Source organism: Thalassophryne amazonica, chromosome 6, assembly GCF_902500255.1.
Source record: "Thalassophryne amazonica chromosome 6, fThaAma1.1, whole genome shotgun sequence".
In the NCBI taxonomy this organism is placed as follows: Eukaryota; Metazoa; Chordata; class Actinopteri; order Batrachoidiformes; family Batrachoididae; genus Thalassophryne; species Thalassophryne amazonica.
The window spans coordinates 42,675,619-42,696,461 of record NC_047108.1 but is presented as its reverse complement, the minus strand read 5'-3'; the positions used below and the strand labels follow the sequence as shown (position 1 = coordinate 42,696,461).

At 39.2% G+C, this 20,843-nt stretch overlaps 1 protein-coding gene across 1 annotated transcript in view; it reads left to right on the top strand.

The window, feature by feature from the left end:
• ikbkg (inhibitor of nuclear factor kappa B kinase regulatory subunit gamma) overlaps nucleotides 1-20,843 on the top strand; it is a 111,756-nt gene that overhangs the window by 74,847 nt on the left and 16,066 nt on the right. Inside the window, exons 8-15 of the mRNA XM_034172075.1 lie at nucleotides 4,381-4,442; nucleotides 4,648-4,695; nucleotides 6,863-6,965; nucleotides 7,194-7,309; nucleotides 7,447-7,599; nucleotides 12,634-12,706; nucleotides 12,874-13,008; nucleotides 20,645-20,781. Coding sequence (XP_034027966.1) covers nucleotides 4,381-4,442; nucleotides 4,648-4,695; nucleotides 6,863-6,965; nucleotides 7,194-7,309; nucleotides 7,447-7,599; nucleotides 12,634-12,706; nucleotides 12,874-13,008; nucleotides 20,645-20,781 — 827 coding nt within the window. The remainder of the gene's footprint in view (nucleotides 1-4,380; nucleotides 4,443-4,647; nucleotides 4,696-6,862; nucleotides 6,966-7,193; nucleotides 7,310-7,446; nucleotides 7,600-12,633; nucleotides 12,707-12,873; nucleotides 13,009-20,644; nucleotides 20,782-20,843) is intronic.

Sequence of the window (20,843 nt, the reverse complement as noted above, 5' to 3'; positions counted from 1 at the left end):
TGGGGAGGGGGGTGGGGTGTTAGTGTTGTACTCTTTAATTGTGATCATCACTGAGTTTTTAAAATGCTTATCGCAAAGCGTTCTCTTTTTCTACGACATCATGTAAGTTTTATAAGTCCGCGGACACTGCTCTGTGTGTTACAGATACAAATCAGTTTCCTTGGATCCGTGGAGTTTTGCGGAGGAAAAATGCCACTCAAAGCGTAGCTGTTACGACTGTTGTCATAAAGCAGGACTGGTTGGTTGCTGCGGCGACGCTGTGTGGCTCTTGTGCGACACTTAAGCTAAACTTAGCATGTGGACATCCCAAACTTTAAAGCTTTCAAGTTTTTAAAAGAAGATTTGTGCAGCATGTCTGTGTCACGGACCAACATCGCACAGAGAGAAGATGGCGAGAAAGACTGTTTGAAAAAGTCTTATAAGGACAAGAATCCATGGAATTGTCACTGGCTTCATCAACACACCTGAAAGATAAAAGAAACGCCCTGCTATTGAGGTGGGCACCACTACTGAGGTATTACCTAGATTTACAGAATTTGATGGTATCTCTCTAGACATGCTGACGAAACTCGTAACATCAACAAAAAGCACAACCTGTTTATTTGATCCTATACCAACAAAACTGTTTAAGGACCTGTGGCCCACTCTTGGGCCGATTGTGCTGGAAATTATTAATCTTTCTTTAACTTCTGGATCTGTTCCTAAACGTTTCAAATATGCAGTGATTAAACCATTACTTAAGAAACCTAATCTTGACCCTAGTGTATTGAAAAACTATCGGCCGATATCAAATCTATCATTTTGTTCTAAAATTCTGGAAAAAGTGGTGTCACGGCAGCTTGTAGACTATCTTACTGAGAATAATCTCTTTGAGCCGCTGCAGTCTGCTTTTAGAAAATATCATTGCACAGAAACAGCTCTCACTAAAGTGGTGAATGATCTTCTGCTTACAATGGATTCGGACACCACTACGATTCTGTTGGCTGTTAGATCTCAGTGCTGCATTTGATACAGTGGATCATCATATTCTACTTGATAGGCTGGAAAATCATTTTGGGATTACTGGGAGTGCCCTTGCATGGCTGACGTCATATTTGACCAGTTGTTCTCACTGTATTTTGTACAGTAACACTACCTCTAACCTTAGTGACATGAAATTTGGGGTTCCTCAGGGGTCTGTCTTAGGCCCCCTGCTTTTCTCCCTTTATATAGCACCCCTTGGGCACATATTGCGGCATTTTGGGATTACCTTTCACTGCTGTGCAGATGATACTCAGTTATATATGCCGATAACTGCAGGTAATCTCGTTCACATAAAATCCTTAGAAGATTGCCTTGCATCAGTGAGAAGTTGGATGTCTAGAAACGTCCTACTTTTAAACTCTGAAAAGACTGAAATGATGGTTCATGGTCCATCAATTTGACCAGTTAACACTCAGCCTAGGCTCGTGTGTCATACATCACACTGACAAAGTGAGGAACCTTGGGGTAATTTTTGATCTTTTGTTGTCCTTTGGTCTCCATATTAGAAATATTACTAGGACTGCTTTCTTCCACCTGCGAAATATAGCGAAGATTCGTCCCATTCTGTCTATGGCTGATGCTGAGACCCTGATCCATGCGTTCATCTCTTCTAGATTGGACTACTGCAATGTTCTATTTTCTGGTTTACCGCAGTCTAGCATTAGGGGTCTCCAATTGGTTCAGAATGCTGCAGCCAGACTTTTGACACGAAGCAGAAAGTTTGACCACATTACACCCATTTTGGCATCTCTTCACTGGCTTCCTGTCCCAGTGAGATCAGATTTTAAGGTTCTGCTACTAACCTATAAAATTATTCATGGACTGGCACCTCCCTACCTAGCTGACCTAATTAAACCTTACGTACCGGCCCGGGCTTTACGTTCTCAGGGTGCAGGACTACTTTGTGTCCCTAAGGTGAATAAGAAGTCTGCGGGTCACAGAGCTTTCTCTTATCGTGCCCCTGTTCTGTGGAATGATCTCCCTGCGTCAATAAAACAGTCAGATTCTGTGGAGACTTTCAAGTCCAGACTTAAGACGCACTTATTTTCCCTTTCATATGGCTAGCATACTGGTGCAGTTTTGTTTTACGCTTTTTACTCTTTTAATTCATGTTATTAGTAATTGAAGTGGGCCGCGGCCTCAACTTCACCTAAATTCTGGGTCTTCTAGTGAAGCTTATGGCTAGCGGCCGGCGATCACCTTAGTATTTCTTCTGTTTTTCTTGTTGATTAATGCTGGCAAATTATACAGTATTTTTTGTCTTTCTGATGCCTGATTCTGTTGTTTCTCTGTCTAAGGTGCAGCTCCATCCAGAGATGGGAGTTGTGTTTGTGTTGGCGATCCTCCTATCCTGTGCACCAACAGCAATTCTTTTATATTCGTCCGTGAATTGTTCTGTGAATTATTTCTGTAATTTATGTTTGTAGCATGGCCCAGGCAGAGGGTCACCCCTTTGAGTCTGGTCTGCTTGAGGTTTCTTCCTCAGATGGAGTTTTTCCTTACCACTGTTGCTCTGGGGGTTGGTAAGGTTAGACCTTACCTGTGTGAAGCACCTTGAGGCAACTCTGTTGTGATTTGGCGCTATATAAATGAAAATAAATTGAAAAAAAAATAAATCGAAATTGGGAAAAGTGAACTGCCCTCTCAGTAAACACGGTAAGAATTTTTCTCTCCCTGGAAAATAAATATTGTGCTGTTCAAACAGGATTTTAGACAAGATTATGTGACTTTTTTCATTAATCTAGACTTTCATTGTAAAAAAGACTGTGGCTTTGAATGGATTTAGGCTGCATGAATTCACACAAGAATATGTGACTTTTTACTATAAGGTATGTTATTGATATTTTACCATGATTTTCCAAATATTCTACAAGCTTTAGCTATGGTTTTTGAAATGCTGTAACAGTCTTTTCAGTCTTCATAAATTTCATGTAGTTTAATTTGTCTTGCATAATTTGGTTTACAATTAAAAGGAAAATCATTCCAGGTCTTACTTCCATGTCATACTCTGTTATTTCAACATCATCATTGACAGGTCAAATAAAAGGTTGAATGTAGGATCATTTAAATATCTACTAATTTTGAGATTTGTTCTTCCAGGAGATGCTGAAAAAGTATCATTAGATAAAAATTTAATTCTGGGGCCCCACAGGGCCCTAGACCCTGGCTCCTGGGGAGCTACCCCCCCCCCCCCCCCCCACCTGCAAATTTTCCTCGGATTTCACAATTTACATTTCACAGCCCTGATATTCGGTCTGCATCCCCATTAGTTTAGAAGATACAGCTCTCTGAAATTTTTATTAATTTTATATGTTTTGTTTAACAAGCGTTTTCCTGAGTTTGATCATTAATATCTTCATTGTTATTGTATGTACATTTTTGAAAATTATCTTCTTAAGCTATTTTTTTTACTGTAAATTTCAAACATTTAATCAGAACAGCTACACTATATATTTTTTTCCTTGTACAAGACTCTAAAAATGGCCAGAAATTCAGAATACCCCAAAATAATGTCTCATTTAAAGGCTTATAACACTCACACTGGTCCATATGTGCCACACACACATATACCATATGTATGTGTGTGTCTCAGTCTAGTTAATCATAACCTTAAATTCCAATAACTTTCAACCATGGATTCAAATATTTTATCATAAAAAGTATTTATTTTACAAACTTGAAAAAAAATAAAAATAAAATGATGATGTAAAAAGTACCAAAAATGGATCACCACATCTGACTTCCTCACATGAAATCTTCCATGACTAGCCACCCAAACAGCTGATGCAATAGTTGGTTTGCACAGCCAAAGAATTTCAGCACAAATGATCAGACCCCGTTTAAGGAAAGCTTATGAGTGCTCTTCATCCTCAGCAGGGCCTTGACCTGACTGCAGTTTGTCATTATAACCAACTTGATTGGGCAAACACTCACCATTGATGGCACGTGGTAGTTCAAGGAAATGTTCTCTTCATGGATAAATCCCAGTACACTGCACCAAGCAGATGCCAGATAGTGTGCTTGCCATCGTGGATGAACAGTTTACTGATGTTGTTGTGAAGCGTGAGCCACGGTGATGGTGGATTTATGGTGTGGACGGGTATAAATTATGAGCTACGAACACAGGTACTTTTTATCATTGGTGAGTTGAATGCACAGAGATGTCATGATGACATCCTGAGGCCCATTATCATGACATCATTCATGTTTTTAGAAAAAGGAACAGTTGAGAGAGGAAAAGCCCAGGTTAAATATTGTTCACTCACTTGTGGGATGAGTGTGGGAAGATGCATGATTTACTTGCCCCCCCATATTTAAAAAAAAAAAAAAAACTCATCAGAACGTTTGTATTTGCAGGCATGCGGTGTAACAGAGGAAGTGGTTCAGCATCGATCTGAAGCCCAACACTCTTCTGACTGGTATGACTCAAAACCCACATGCACAAAAAATGTTTTGTGTTGTCCTTAACTGAGCTACTGAGTGCTGCTTTATGAAACTTATTCATAAATCTCTTCATGCTTTCCTTAGTGAAATAAGAATACTAACTTTCTGAAATTCTCTTTGTAAATAATAATCTTATTTGAGGTGTGTTCCTTCTTCCTGTCTTTTACTTTCTCTTTCCAGCTCTAGCCTTGCTAAACTCACAGAGCAGCTTCAGGCCACACAGGGCAGGTGAGCCCATGGCTCTGTGTCAGTTTCTTTTCTCACCATTTCCTGTCTGCATGTCTATCCCTTTACTACAGAGCAACAGTTAACTAGCTTTACACATTCAGCAACAGTTTAGCTCTCTTTAACTTTGGAGTTCCTTTGTTCATATCATCTCTTTACAGCTACTGTACTGTTGTGGCAGACACAAATCTGCCAGATTTACTTAAATTGAACTTTTGGTTATAGATTTAAATGTAAAGATTTCCACATTGCCCTTGATGATGCCATGTGTTAAATTTTGACAAAGTACCCATGTTGTCCAGCAGTGCTTCTTTTGGTGATGCTCACAACACTTTTGTCTTGATGCTCAGGAAAGTCCTCATCAGCAGTTATATTGTCATGGGGCACTGTAGTCACGTTTGAGGGTGGGCGTTAAAGGGGTAAAATATGACGCATTAATTCTACATCTGGGACAGCCATCGTCTGTCCTCATCAGAAACATAGCTTTTCCTCTGAGTTTTCAGGCAAATTACATGGCAAACAAAATGAAAATGCAAAGACAAAGTGACTATGCGGTTGTGCAGGCGAGAGAAGGCAGCTACTCTGTCAATGTGTGTAGCCTGACACTTACCGATACGACCTCTCCCATTTGCCTCATCTTCCCTTCTCCACTAGGAGCCAAAAAAAACCCTACACTTTTTCCGACTGCTTCTGTGACTGCAGCCGAAAACAAAACAGTACACCATTTTTCCGTGAGAAGTGATACTGTGTTTGAGCAGGTTGTCCCCGGAGGTGGTCAAATCCCACCATATCATGCAGGGGTTCAAATGAGACTGCAGTTCCCTATTGCTCCATATGTTAGAGCCAAATGTTACTTGAATGTTTCAAAAGAAGTCAGATTGTGTGACAGCGTATTTTGAGAATTCAACCAGCTGAAAAACTCATTGGCGTGGCAACCATCAACACTTGAGTGGGGGCATTGCCATGATAAAACAAAATCCATTTTATCATCTTATTTGGGCATTCTTGTGTAGATGCCAAAGCAAAATGGTGCAAGAACTTTTTCATTTGTGGTTTGGCTCTTTGCAAGGTCATCCACTTTACATGTAAGAAAAATGGAAGACATCACTTTCCCTGCGGAAGGAACAAACATTTCTTTCATTGAATGTCATTGGAATGGTTGAAGATGTGACGCTCCACTGCATAGAATGCCTCTTCATATATGGATCAAGGTTTTGGACCCATTACTCATCCAGGCTTAGCAATCATTTGAAAGTAGTTGTCTCTGCTTCAGAACACTCTATCTTCACTGTTGACAGTTCGACCCCAGTGCTCTTTGATACCTGCCAACATTTGACCATATCAGTGTGGGACACCCACATGTGGCCGCGATCGCCAGGGCGCAAAGCATAACTAGGGGAGTCTGCAGTCACGCCTAGACCCACACAGCTGCGGGACTAATGGGTGTCCCGCGCACACCCATGCTCATTGCGGGACACGGGTAAATGACGGGCCTGTCCCGCCCAATGCGGGATGTTTGGCAGCGCTGCTCTTTTGATAAGAGGACAGAAAACAATTCACCCACCAAGGAGAAAGCTGTATGAAATTCCAACTTACCTTTGCAGACTCTCAGCTGACTCAAATTATTTTGACAGCATTTGCTCTCTGAGTGTTTGTCAGCCCCCTGTTGTTCAATTTCTGTATGGCAAGCATGACCAAAGTTTTCTTTGGTGCTGGCAGCTGCAGGTTGTACAGAGAAATTTGTAATTTTCCTGTCACTTTCTTCACCTCTGAAATTCAGATGCTATTTTTGGATTGTTATTAAAGCTGCAGGATCGTGCCCCTAATGCAGCAACCATATTGTCATTGCTGTCCTTAGTCCTTAGTAGTTAAACAGTTTTTTTTCTGGAGGTCATCCATAGTGCTGCTAACTTTTTCTATTTTGGAAATATTGTAATAAAAAAAAAATTCTTTCTTCTGTGAAATGCCAAATACAGCTGTACCTGGGAAATAACTGGAAGACACTTAAATTAAATGCATGCAGAATTTGATTGGTCTGACATCACACTTTACTGCCTTACTAGCTTCAATGTTTAATTACTAAATTTTCAATTTTATGTGGCAAATTCGATTCAAAACATGGGCTAGTTATATTAGCGTGCTGGCAGTTACGAAGCTCCTGTGTTTGTAGGTATCGGGAGCTGGAGGAGAAGCTTGACTATTTGCAGAGAAGTTCAGCACAGAGGGACAGAACCGAAGCTCTGCTCAAACAGAAAGAAAAGGACTGTACACAGGTATGAACTATGCAGCACTTTTCTGAAATAATCACTTGTTTTAAGTCAATGATTCAATTTATTTTGTGACGTTTGAAAATGTAACATTGATATGAAGTTGAAATGTATTTGTCACCTTGATCTGAATTATAAAATTAACTTTATTTTTGATTTGTTTCAGATACAGTATTTTGTTTTAAAGTGTTTGTTTTTCCGTGTACCTTCATGCAAGTTTTTAAATTTTTGCAGTTGTCGAAGGAATGTGAAACTCTGAAAGCTCAGGCAACATCTCTGTTAGGAGAGCTGAATGAGAGACAGAGCTGCCTTGATAAAAGTGAGCAAGAACGTAAACTACTGGAAGAAAAGTAAGTAATCATGTTGGCATAAATATGTGGGTTGTGATGAAATGACCAGGATGGTTTTGCTGTGTGTGTGTGTGTGTGCGCGCGCGCGTGTGTGTGCGTGTGCGTGCTTATGAATTTCTGTGTCTTGCTGTCTGTAGGTTATGTAGTACGTTGGAGGCCCTGCAGGTGGCAGAACGAGAGCAGGAGCAGCAAAGAAAGCAGCATCATGTGGCCATGGACAAGCTGCTGTTTCAGACTAAGAGCCTGGAACAAGCCTTAAAAACAGAGCGGCATGTTGTCACAGAAGAGAGGTGGGCTTGTTAAGACACAATGTATCGTCTCTCCTCAGCTCAGTTTAAATAACTGAGTTTAACATGAACAGTGGAGGGACCCTGTGTGGTGACCTGCTTTCTCATCTCCTACAGCTGGAGGTGGGTAACCCTGTCTTCAGTGATCAGACGCCCTACAGCATTTTTATTCCATCTACCCACTAAACCAGCTATTAGTTCACATCTTCAGGCAGGTCGATGAGCTAATCACTAAAATCACCTGTTTTGGGTGCACACATAGAAAAAAGACATGGTTGAACTTCTACTCACTGAAGCTGAGGTTACCCACCTCTGCCTACAGCAGGGTTTTTAACATGTACAGTTGTGTTCAAAATAATAGCAGCGTGTTTAAAAAAAGTGAGTAAAGCTCAAAACTCTTATAATAGTTTTTATTTCCATACACACAAATGCATTGGGAACAATACACATTGTATTCCAAATCAAAACATGAAGAAAAAATGATCAAATTCGTCATTACTTTACAAAGCGCAAAGAAAAAGAATATTAGGGTGTTCCAAAAACAAAAAACGGTGTCTGCATTTTTGCTGTTACTGACAGGGTCTTCAAATTCACAGGGAACATTCTTGCGACACAGGCCTTGGACAAATTCAAAGATGGCTAACCTTAACCTGTTTTAAGTGGTCAAAAGGTCACATTCTTTCTACACACTCTTTCATTCATTACATCTGTTTTATCTGTTATCTGCAGCATTACTTTTACAGGGTGTAATCTCAGGATAATGAACTTGTAGGACATTGAAGGTAGCTGACCTTGGCCTACTTTTAGGATCAAAAGGTCACATTTTATGTTGGGGTTTGTCCACCAGTGCAGTATATTGGCACTACTGCATAAGTTGGGCAAGTGAAAATATATCTTGCTTTTCCTGTTTTTATGCTCATACGGCCGAGGGTACTTTAGCATTGCAATCTGTATTTCTTTCTGTGGAAAAAACAAACAAACAGATGGCCCTTAATTTAAGGATGAAGGCAGCAGTGGTGGGCACAGATAACCAAAAAAAATGAACTTTGATAACAGATACCTGAAAAGTTATCTTTGATAAAGATAAAATGATAAACCACCCAAAAATGTATTGGAAGTTACAGATAACCGATGAATTCCAGTATTGTCTTTGGTACACTTGGAACGACTAACAAGCTGATTTTGAGTTTTAACACCACGATCGCTTCTGGTAGCATCAAAAGTGACAACAGACCCAAACAATGAGCCAGCACTTCTGTCTTTGAACATCTTGCCCCCTGCTGGAATTTCCAGTTTACTACATGGCTTCCAGCACAGACGCAAGCTGAAAGGAGCCACGAAGCTCAACTCTCTACTCAATCACAACGCTGCCGTCAGGCGGAGGTCTTGGAAAATAAAGCAATGCTGAGTTATGGTTTGGTGTATAAATAAAATGAATACTGATAGAATAACTCCATTAATGTCAATTCTGCCATTTGTACAAAGTTAAAATATAACATATCTTTTAATGTTGAATAATGCACTAATTCTGAAGTTTTGTAACAAACACAGACAGATCGCAAAGGATTCTGGGTAAAATGTGCCTCCGCTAACACTGATTTGGTTGAGGCATTCATTATGTAAACCAACACGTTAATGTGACGTGTGTTGTGTGTTGGTGTTTACAGATAAATGTGCTTTTGTAAAATATTCCATTTTTTTTATTTATAAAACAGGCATTTTCAAAAAAATAAAAAATAAAAAGCCAAGTTGTAATTAGATAACCATCTGATATAACCAGTGTCAAAAATAAATAGAACACTGCCAAGATCTACTGGTGCCAGTGCAAATTTTGGCCCTTTTTCAGCTGATTTTTCATTTGTGCGAGAATTTTTTGGATCACACTATCAGGTTAATCACGCATCCTGGATCGTTTAGTTTACATGGAGTAATGAGCTGCGTTAAACATCTCACGACCACCGCCTGATCGGCGATCATATGGTTAGATGAAAATCAAACCTGTTTGATATTCTGGTCGAGCGTTGTGAGGGTATCCCGCTGCTGAAGAGCTACAAGCATCCAGCCTCTCGCACTGTGCATGTGCAAACACCGCAGACCTGTCTTGTCATGTTTTTTTTTTAAACTTTGTCTCCCATCGAGAGTTTTTGTAAAAAAGAAATGTAAATTAAATTTGAAAAAAAAAGCTTCTGTTTACGTTTTGCTTCTGGAAATACAAGTCCGACATGTGGTTTTTGAACGTACAATGTGTGTGAGAATATAAATCGGGCACTCTGAACTTTTACACCGTGCGGTTCTGTAGTACAGTTTGAGCTAGAAACGAGTACAGTGATTGAAAATATCAGCCCAGCTTCAGTTTGAATACTGCCATGAACACTGCTGGCCAGTAGATGGCAGTAGAGACCGTAAAAACTTGCCAAAACAAAATTCCAGATAATCCGTGTCTGCTACATTTAAGATGCGTGTAATTTAATAAATGCAAACACAATAACAATGTCTATAAACCCATTGAATATATTCACGAGAGTTTTAGGCACTAGAGTTTAATGCTGTTGGCCGTGGAGCCTGATCAGAGTGTCTGAAATGCATTTCTCATGTCGTAAACGTACTGAGATTACCCTATCATACCCATAATGCACCTGGACACAGCATGTCCACACTAAAACCTTAAAAATTAACGCATTACTTTAAAACTAAAACATATATCTGATATTTTCACTTTATAAAACTTCAGACGTGATGTTAATTTAAATAAATTGTCCGAAATTAGTTTGGTTAAAATTTGAACCATAACTTAAAAATGTATGCCCCTTGGGTGATATTGCCCGCGTATCACTATGGGGTTAAAGAAAATTAGTTTTTTTTTTTTTTTTTGTGACCAGTTTTTTGCCTGCAGAGGATAGAGCAATTTCTTCTAGAAGCAGCTCTCTGTTTTGGAGAGGGTAGAACTACACATCTGCTACAAAACATTTGGCAGGTAGGTGCTCAACTGATTTGAAATTTTATAAATGTTTGTAGCTGTTCAGCTTTATTTACAACATTTATTTTTAAAACATTTTATTTAAAACATTATCTTTGATAATTATCGGTTATCGGATTATCTGAACTGTGCCTACCACTGCAAGGCAGCAAATGTAATACATGCTGGTTGTAGTACATCTCTCTCTGAAAATCTAAGTGAAATGGGTTGTTCCAGACATTGTTCAGAAGAACAGTGTACTTTGATTAAAAACTTGATTGGAGAGGAGAAAACATGTAAAGAATTGTAGAAAATGATAGGCTATTCAGCTAAAAGTGTGGCTTTTAGCTACTTACATGATAAGTATGCACTACTGGCTACAAAGCAGGCCTATTGCTATGATTTGATCAACAAAAGCAAGCATAACTCAAAGTTTTTGTTTGACACAGTGGCAAGATTAGGTTAAACATATCCCAGCATGCCTTAACCCAGCCACTGCACCCTGCTATTGAGGTTGAGGTTTTACCTAGATTTACAGAATTTGATAGTATCTCACTAGGTGTGCTGACGAAACGCATAACATCTACAAAAAGCACAACCTGCTTATTTGATCCGATACCAACAAAACTGTTTAAGGACCTGTGGCCCACTCTTGGGCCAGCTGTGCTGGAAATTATATACAATTTATTAGCCTCTGGATCTTTTCCTAAATGTTTCAAATCTGCAGCGATTAAACCATTACTTAAGAAATCTAATCTTGACCCTAGTGTATTGAAAAACTTTGGGCTGATATCAAATCTATAATTTTACTCTAAAATTTTGGAAAGGTGGTTTCGTAGCAGTTTGTGGGTCCATAAACTGCTACGAAGCTACGACTGCTACCTTACTGAGAATAATCTTTTTGAGCCACTGCAGTCCGCTTTTAGAAAATATTATTCCACAAAGACAGCTCTCACTAAAGTGATGAAAGAGCTTCTGCTTACAATGGATTCGAACACCACTACGGTTCTGGTGCTGTTAGATCTTAGTGCTGTGTTTGATACTGTGGATCATCATATTCTACTCGATAGGCTGGAGAATCTTTTTGGGATTACTGGGAATGCCCTTGCCCTTGGTTGACAACTTGACATCATACCTGACCAGTCGTTCTCACTGTGATTTGTACTATAACATTACATCTAACCTTAGTGACATGAGATTTGGGGTTCTTGGTCCTGTAAGATATCAGCATCAATTTGACCAGCTAATGCTTATCCTAGGCTCGTGTGTCATACATCACTCTGACAAAGTGAGGAACCTTGGGGTAATTTTTGATCCTACGTTGTCCTTTGACCTCCAGTTTAGAGATATTATGAGGACTGCTTTCTTCCACTTGCGAAATATAGCGAAGATTCGTCCCATCCTGTCTATGGCTGATGCTGAGACCCTGATCCATGCGTTTATCTCTTCTAGATTGGACTACTGCAATGTTTTATTTTCTGGTTTACCACAGTTCAGCATTAGGGGTCTCCAATTGGTTCAAAATGCTGCAGCCAGACTTTTGACACGAAGCAGAAAGTTCAACCACTTTACACCCATTTTGGCATCCCTTCATTGGCTTCCTGTCCCAGTGAGATCAGATTTTAAGGTTCTGTTACTAGTCTATAAAATTGTTCATGGACTGGCACCTCCCTACCTAGCTGACCTAATTAAACTTTATGTACCGGCCCGGGCTTTGCGTTCTCAGGGTGCAGGACTACTTTGTGTCCCTAGCATGAATAAGAAGTATGCAGGTCACAGAGCTTTCTCTTATTGTGCCCCTGTTCTGTGGAATGATCTCCCTGCGTCAATAAAACAGTCAGATTCTGTGGAGGCTTTCAAATCCAGACTTACGACGCACTTATTTTCCCTTTAGTATGGCTAGCATACTGGTATACGTAGTATAGTTCTACGCTTTTCACTCTTTTAATTAATTTTATTATTAAATGGAGCGTGCTGCGGCCTCAACTTTCCCTAAATTCTGGGTCTTTTAGTGAAGCTCAGGGCTTGTGGCTAGTTCCACCTGTAGATTACTAAATTGTAATTGTACATTTTCCCATCAGGAAGAAACTGACACAACTACAGCATGCCTACACATGTCTCTTCAGAGACTATGATTCCAAATTAAAGAATGAGGTAAAAACTGTTTTACATTGTTCTTCCCATATTTATTTGTAATATTTTGCTAATGGATTAAAGTCATAATGTGTGTGTGTGTGTGTGTGTGTGTGTGTGTGTGTGTGTGTGTGTGTGTGTGTGTGTGCGTGCGTGCCTGTGCGCGTGTGTGTGTGCGTTTCATCCAGGGGGGAGATCTGTGCAGTCGGCTAGAGGATGCTGAGAGAGCCCTGGCTCTGAAGCAGGATCTGATTGATAAGCTGAAGGAAGAGGTTGAAGAACAGAGGGGCTCTCTTGAGACTGTTCCTGTCCTCACTGCACAGGTACACCATGAATCTTCTCCATGTGTACAAATAGGCTTTAATGTTTGACAGAGGTACTGTGTTGCTGCCAGGCTTTTTATATCCTGCCACTTTGTGTACAGTAAATGTGACATTCCTCTGCTTAGAAATGACAAAGTGGCAAACCTGCATGCACAAAAATCTATCAATGTGCAGAAAGCAGGGACATCCATAACTGTTCCAAAGAAAAAATATGGCGGAAGTCATCACTGTGGTGGTATGACAGTACTTTGGCTTTTTAAAATTTAAATAAAATGCAGTGCTAAAGTACGTATGGCTAGTGCTGGGTTGAAAAGATTGATTTGCCGATTTTAAATCAATTCTCAATTTAATTACCACAGATCGATTTATACATCCAAAGATCTATTTAAAAAAAAATACATATGCTTTTCTCGCCAGCGTTATAGCAGTGTGCCTGAAAAAAATTATGCTGCAGTTGGGCCGTTACGCTGTTTCCAAGGGTGTGAAAATGATCATTTCTCTCCATTGATTGGAGAAATGATCCGCTGGTTCTGATTTAGAAGCGTGTCCACAATTTATTCATCAACCTCTGTCAAAACCATTTAAAGATGTCAGTCATGAGTACCGGGACTCTTGTCTGTTGCAATCAAGAAAAGAGAATCATCCACTGTATAATTCACACAGTATTTTTTTTGTTGTTGTTGTTCCTCATAACGTGCCTTTTCCATGGGACAGTGCATGAAGGTTCTGCGGTGTGGACTTTTCCCACAGCGAGTGCTGCAAGTATTTGTAGGTGAGACCGGGACCGCTGTCCCTGGAAAATTTTTTAATTTATAACTCTCTGAAACACTATTGCCTGCATTTTGAGGGCCACATTTTGTGAAGTAGAGCCATAGTTTTTATTTTTTAAATCTTTATTGCAGCCTTACTTTAAAGCCAAAAGAACCAAGCCATCAGGCCAAAACATGGAAGTCTGTAGAAAATACATGTCAGGAGCAATGAACCAGGTGTAGTGACCTTTGGTCCCCTGGATCGTTTCAGTAATTCTGCTTTACAGCATGTTTGTAAAATAAAAATACTTGTCTGTCATTCTGGGAGGGGGATTGGTCCGTGCCATTACTCTTATAGCCATCATTATTAACTACCAATACTTCATTAATTTGCTGTCAAATGTTAGTATAATACTAGTATTAATATGTTGCATAACTACACAATCAGGTAAGAGCTCAAAAAATGGTTTTAATAACATGAACCCAAATCAATATCAGATCGAATTGAATTGAATCGAAATAATTGATTCTGAATCGTAAGAATCTGAATTTAATCGATTCTTGAAATTTGAATCGATACCCAGCCCTACCCTCGGTCATATGAGCATTGTGTTCTTTATAATTTGCAGTTGTTTAATTAATTAATAAGATCCTGTTGTCTTATGTACAATTTGTACATGTTTCATAGAGCCCCTCAATCAGTCAATCAAAAACAATATTTACATTTTAAGAGTGGAAGTTGTGCAAATCATGGAATATTTGTAAATCACCCTCTGTGCATTTCCAGGTATTAATGAGACAAATTTAACTCAATAGGAAGTTAGCTTTTGGGTTAGCAGAAGTTAACATGTACGCTTGCATCTGTGAAATGTCTTGTAAATGACTCCAGAGGTCTTTTCAGATTACAAAACAAGTTTTTTTCAGTTTTAGAAGTGTTTCTCGATCGCTTTCACATAATATATGACAAAGGGGAGATATTTACACACAAATGAAACAGAGTTTTGCAGCCAGCTCCCAACCTGTAATGTCACCATGCTAACGTCATGCAAAATGTCTTGTAAATAAGTTCAGAGGTGTTATAGGGTTCCAAAAACAGCATTTTCAGTTTTAGAAGTGTTTATTTCTTGCTAGCTTTTACCTAATATTTGAGAAACATGTATATAAACACACAAAACAAAGCGATTTTAGAGAGAGCAGCCACTAACGTCACGGTGTAGCTCTACTCTGATTGGCTGTTATGCCTGCTACTCAAAAACAAAACTGGACAGATTGAAACAGAATGTGACTTTTTAACATCTTAAAATAGGTCAAGGTCAGCCATCTTTAAACTTTTACAAGGTCTGTGTCCCAAGATTGTTACCTGTGAATTTGAGGACTGGATTTATGCTGAGCACAGACGGACGGACACAAAGCCTTCACAGTACACAATAATGGCCTTGGGTAAAAATATAGTGTGATGCTGAAATACCCTCTGCCTGAGCATAAAAATAGGAAACAGAATGTGACCTTTTGACCTCTTACAATATGTCAAGGTTACCCATAAGCAACAAGGTAAGTTTTAAAATACAGTTAATAATTTTTATTCAGTCAGTAAAAGGAAGAGGAACCCAACCCTTTATTACTGTGAATTCTAGTTCAAATGTTTAGCCTATCTTCTAGTGCATTGTTTTTCTAGTCCTAATTTCTGTGCTAGATTTGAGCTAAGTGAAGCTGAGCCTCTGCGCAAACAGCGAACCTTTTGGAAACATGAAGCCTTTCACCTGTAAAATAAATGTATCATCAGCGACGCTCACACATAGGATTTTAATGGAGACATTTTACCCTTTCAGCGGACAGAATCTGTGTTCGGCTTCTCCTCGGCTGCACGCTGAGCTAGCATTTTGCAGCCTCAGAATAGTGCAGTGTTTAACTTTTTAGCACACATTTTCAGCAACAATTCATTTAATTTTTTGCAAAATCCATGCTCGACAAAAAGACAATTTGAACCCAAGAGTCGAGCAGAAATTTGCCACTAACACCAGCTAGAACACTGTGGAAGAGAGCTCTCTCAAACAGTCCAGCTTCAGAAAACATCCCCCCTCCTCCCGCTCGGCAGTAAACAAGCAGAGAGCAAACAGCAGTTGAGAGGATTCACAGTGGCAGGATTGGATCGGTCCCATCCCTACTTGAAACAAACTCTTTGACCTGTAGATGTTTTACCTTGATTGTATTATCTCGTTCAAGTATTTGTTTTGTAACTGTGTATGTAACTCTGCCCTGCCTCTTGGCCAGGACACTCTTGAAAAAGAGATTTTTAATCTCAATGAGTTTTTCCCTGGTTCAAAAAAATAAAAAAAATTTAAATCATGACGGTGTAGTGTATTACTAATGTAATCTTTGCGACTGTGGTAGCATCTCCTCCCATGTAGTTCTGGGCTTTCTCAGAATCATCCTTACCCAGTGATGGGCACAGCTAACCAAAAAGTTAGCTTCAATAACAGATAATCAGCTAACTGAAAAGTTATCTTTTATAAAGCTTAACCGATAAACCACCTGAAAATTTATCGGAAGTTACAGCTAACTGATAACTTTCAGTAGTGTCTCCGGTACACTTGCAACTACTAACGAGCTGATTTTAAGTTTTAACACCACGATCGCTTCTGGTAGCATTAAAGGTGACCACAGACCCAAACAATGAGTCAGCACTTCTATCTTTCTGTGCCCTGCCTACTACTGGAAGCTCCTGTTTACTACATAGCTTGTAGCAATAAAGCAGTTGAGAGGAGCGGCAAAGCTCAACTCTCTACTCAATAGCAGTGTCGCTGTGAGGCGGAGGTCTTGGAAAATAAAGCTATTGATGCTTTTCATTTATAAATAAAATTAATACGGGGAGAATAACTCCATTAATGTCAATTCTGTAATTTGTACAAAGTGAAAATATAACACATATCCTTTAATTTTAAATAATGCACTAATTCTGAAGTTTTGTAACAGACAGACAGATGCCAAAGCGATTATGGTTAAATGAGCCTCCACTAACACTGATTGGTTGACTCATTCATTCTATGTAAAAATCAACACGTTAATGTGACGTGACGTGTGTGTTGGTATTTAAATGTGCTTTTGTAAAATATGCCATTTTATTTATATGTAAAGAAAAAGCCACTTGCAAAAGCCAAAACTAAGTCAAGTTGTGATTTGACAACAGTCAGATGTAACCAGGGTCAAAATGCATAGAACACTGCCATCTACTGGCGCCCAGACCCTTACCCATAATCCTTTGCGTACAGATTTTTTTTTCTTTTTTTTTACGCCAGAGAGTTATGCAGTTTAAACAGAATCCACGCCGAATTGTAAATGAACATTATACAACCAAAGTGTATATTTTTATTTCCTTAGCTGCAACAACTCTCAGGTGCGCAAAGAATTATAATTTATGGGCTATCTCAATACTTAGGGCAAATACTGCCATGAACACTACTGGCCAGTAGATGGTAGTAGAGACTGTAGAGCAACCAGGAAAATTTTGAAGACGCAACCTGAGCTGCTTCTGACATTTAAAACAAACGCAATAACAAGTAACAAGGTCTATAAACCCAGAGAATATATTCATGAGAGTTTTAGGCACAATATACAAAGAGTTAAATGCTGTTGTCTGTGTGGAGCATGATCAGAGCATCTCATATGCATTTCTCCTGTCGTGACTGTACTGAGATTGCCCATAATGCACCTGGACACAGCATGTCCACACTAACAGCTTCAAAATTAGTGCAGTACTTTAAAACTAAAACTGTTTTCTGAAGTGACGTTAATTTAAATAACATGTCAAAAGTTAGTTAAAAATTTAACCATAAGATAAAACTGTATGCCTCTGGATGACTTGGGTGATATTGCTGGTGAGTAGGTATAGTGTCAGGAGCAATTATCTTGTGACCGGATGTCCTCTGACTACAGAGGATAGAGTGGTTTCTCTTAAAACTAGCTCTCCTCTGTTTACAGAGGATAGAGAGGTTTTTCTGCTACAAAACCTTTAACAGGTAAGTGGTAAAATCTTTGATATCAGACTTAACAAAGGTTTTTAACTGTTCATGCTTTATTCACTTCACCTGCAAAAACACATTAGTGATCTAAAAATTACACTATGTAACACTATGTTTTGTTCCTGGCTTCTAAGTGTTATATTTCAACTGCTTATGTCTAAAGTCTATGGAAAAATGATTACATTCAGCACAAACTTTGATTTTATTTTTTTTTACGTTCTAGAAAGTTCTAAAAGTTTCTTGAAATTTCTAGATAATTCTGGAAACTTTAGAAAATTCTGGACAGTTCTAGCAGTTAAAGAATATTCTAGAAGACTACTCAGTAGTAGTACCGAGAATATTCTTGAAAATAGACAAATTTCAAAATATTATTGTCCTGATCACAGAAGCAAAGTTTCTGTGGAATAACAGCTATTTTCTATTTATTTAAGGCATAACAGGTTAGGAAAACACACTGTGTACCCAGGAACAAAACAAAAATAAAAATTTGTTACATAGTGTTATCGGACCAAAATTTATCAGAAGATTATTGGTCCGATGATGCTTTTCAAATTTATCTGAAAAGCTAATCCGATAATGAAAACATTAACTTTGATAATTAGCAGTTAGTGGATTAGTGGAACTGTGCCCACCACTGCCCTTACCCCACTCAGCAAGTTCTCCAGACCAAAGAAGACTGGCAGTCATGTTGTGTTTTTTCAGTTTTCTAATAATTACACCAACAGTTGTGCCTTCTCACCAAGCTGCTTGCCTATTGTCCTGTAGCCCATCCCAGCCTTGTGCAGGTCTACAGTTTTGTCCCTGGTGTCCTGAGACAGCTCTTTGGTCTTGTCCATGGTGGATAGGTTGGAGTGTGATTGATTGTGTAGACAGGTGTCTTTTATACAGGCAAGAAGTTCAAACAGGTGCAATTAATTCAGGTAAAGAGTACAGAACAGGAGGGCTTCTTAACCCTCTGGGGGCCAATGCCGTCGTATACGACGGCTGGGACCAAGCTTTACTAAACTATAAATAACTTTTTAATGATATGAGATAGAAACTTACTTTTTTGTTTTGCTGAAAAGTTAACTCTGCTGACTTTCGAGCCAGCCATCGGCCATCTTTGTACTCCTCATAGAAGCTGTGTGATGACGTGCAGAATGTGAGTGTCTAGTCGGAATTGGTTCACCATCACATGGTTTTCCAAAATCCAATTGTAGGGCAGATTTACCTCACGTGATAAACCAAAGATCGTTTTCAGGAGTGATATCTTACTAGTTGGCCCGTTTGAATAGGCCCTGAACGCCTCCAATGCGCCCTGCACCATTATGCACAGCGAAAGTGAAAGCAGACGGAGCGCCTCACATGACAATCTCACGCTCAAACAAAGAGTGTGTAACTCTCAGGATTGCTCCACTAGTTTGCATTTGAATGTTACTGGATTACTCTGTGGCTCTCTCCCTCTGGCGTAAAGCACTGTTTACCATATCAATGGGGTGAGGGAGAGGGGCCGCTCCTCAGACTGTAGGAGTCAAAGTGTGAAATGAAAGCTCCTGGCAGAGTCAGACAGAATACTCCAAAACACAGTAGAAATAGAAATTTGTGATGTAACCTTTGTGTAATAGCAGACAGAAATTGCTTTGAGATGAAGACAAACAAAAACGCATAGACCATTTTGTATATATTGTTCAAACTGCATTTGTGTTTATTGTTTGAACTTTTTTGTTAAGTCTTTCACACAAGACCTCAAATTACCTTTATAAAGTGTCAAAACAGTTGTTTATTATAGTTTGCTGTGTGTTTTGAATAAATGTGTGGAAAATTATTTCCGCTTTACTTTTCCTTTATTTCTGATTGTAAACCTTTATTGCACTTATAAAACACAACAAAAGCATATATATTATGAAAGAACAGGTTGCCCTGAAAAAAGAGACATAAAACGATTGTGCGATGCAGGGAGAGCTGTTAACAGCAATAATCAAACATTTATGCCAGGCGGGTGAACTGTCCAAAAAATGCCCCCGGACCCCAGAGGGAGAGGGTTAAAGAAAAACTAACAGGTCTGTGAGAGCCAGAATTCTTACTGGTTGGTAGGTGATCAATACTTATTTCATGCAATAAACTGCAAATGAATTATTTAAAAAGCATACAATGTGATTTTCTGGATTTTTTTTAATTTTTTTTATTCTGTCTTTCACACTTGAAGTGTACCTACGATAACAAATGACAGACCTCTCCATTCTTTGTAGGTGGGAAAACTTGCAAAATCAACAGTGGATCAAATCCTTATTTACCTCACTGTAATTTATTTACTTGAACTTGTGCTCCTGAAGTTTTCAAGTTGTAGTTTTGGGAGGTTTTTAGATATTCATGCATTGTATTAACTGATGTTTTTCAAGAACAAAGGCCCATGGTCCTTCTGGGTTAGGGTTAGGATTAACCCTAACCCTGGATGAGGCCAGGAGGACTCCCACATCACATGGATGTGACAGACAGAAGGCTTTCGGGTGGTAGGGTTGGCCCACCAGTTTGCCTGAGTGGTTGTCAGTCAGGACCCAGGAGTAGCAGTAGCACAAATAAGGATATTAATTTATTTGTATTAATGAAATCACCAGTATTTTACATTTTCAATGGAATTTAAAAAATGTCTTTTTCCTTCAGAATAAATAAATCACTAACTTGTTCTTGCTGCATTATGGTGGTCTTGCTTACTTTTTCCACATGAAATACATTACTTGGAATTTTGTTGTACTTAACACTTGCCCTCCTCCCTGAGTTTTTGCCCTTCGTGTAGTGGTGCTACACCCTCATAGGGGGACTCATTCCCCAATTTACTGTATTAATCTGCATTAATGTATTCTTCCATGATATTGTGCTTTGTTTGAGCAGGCTGAAATCTACAAAGCAGATTTCTTAGCAGAGCGGGAAGCAAGAGAAAAGTTGCATCAGAAGAAGGAGGAGCTGCAGGATCAGCTGACTCAGGCCATGGCAGAGATCGACAAACTCAAACAAGAAGCAACAACACGGTAAAAGCTGTTCACAATGCATGGCTGAAAATTTCACAAGGGCATGCATGCAACAGAGCATC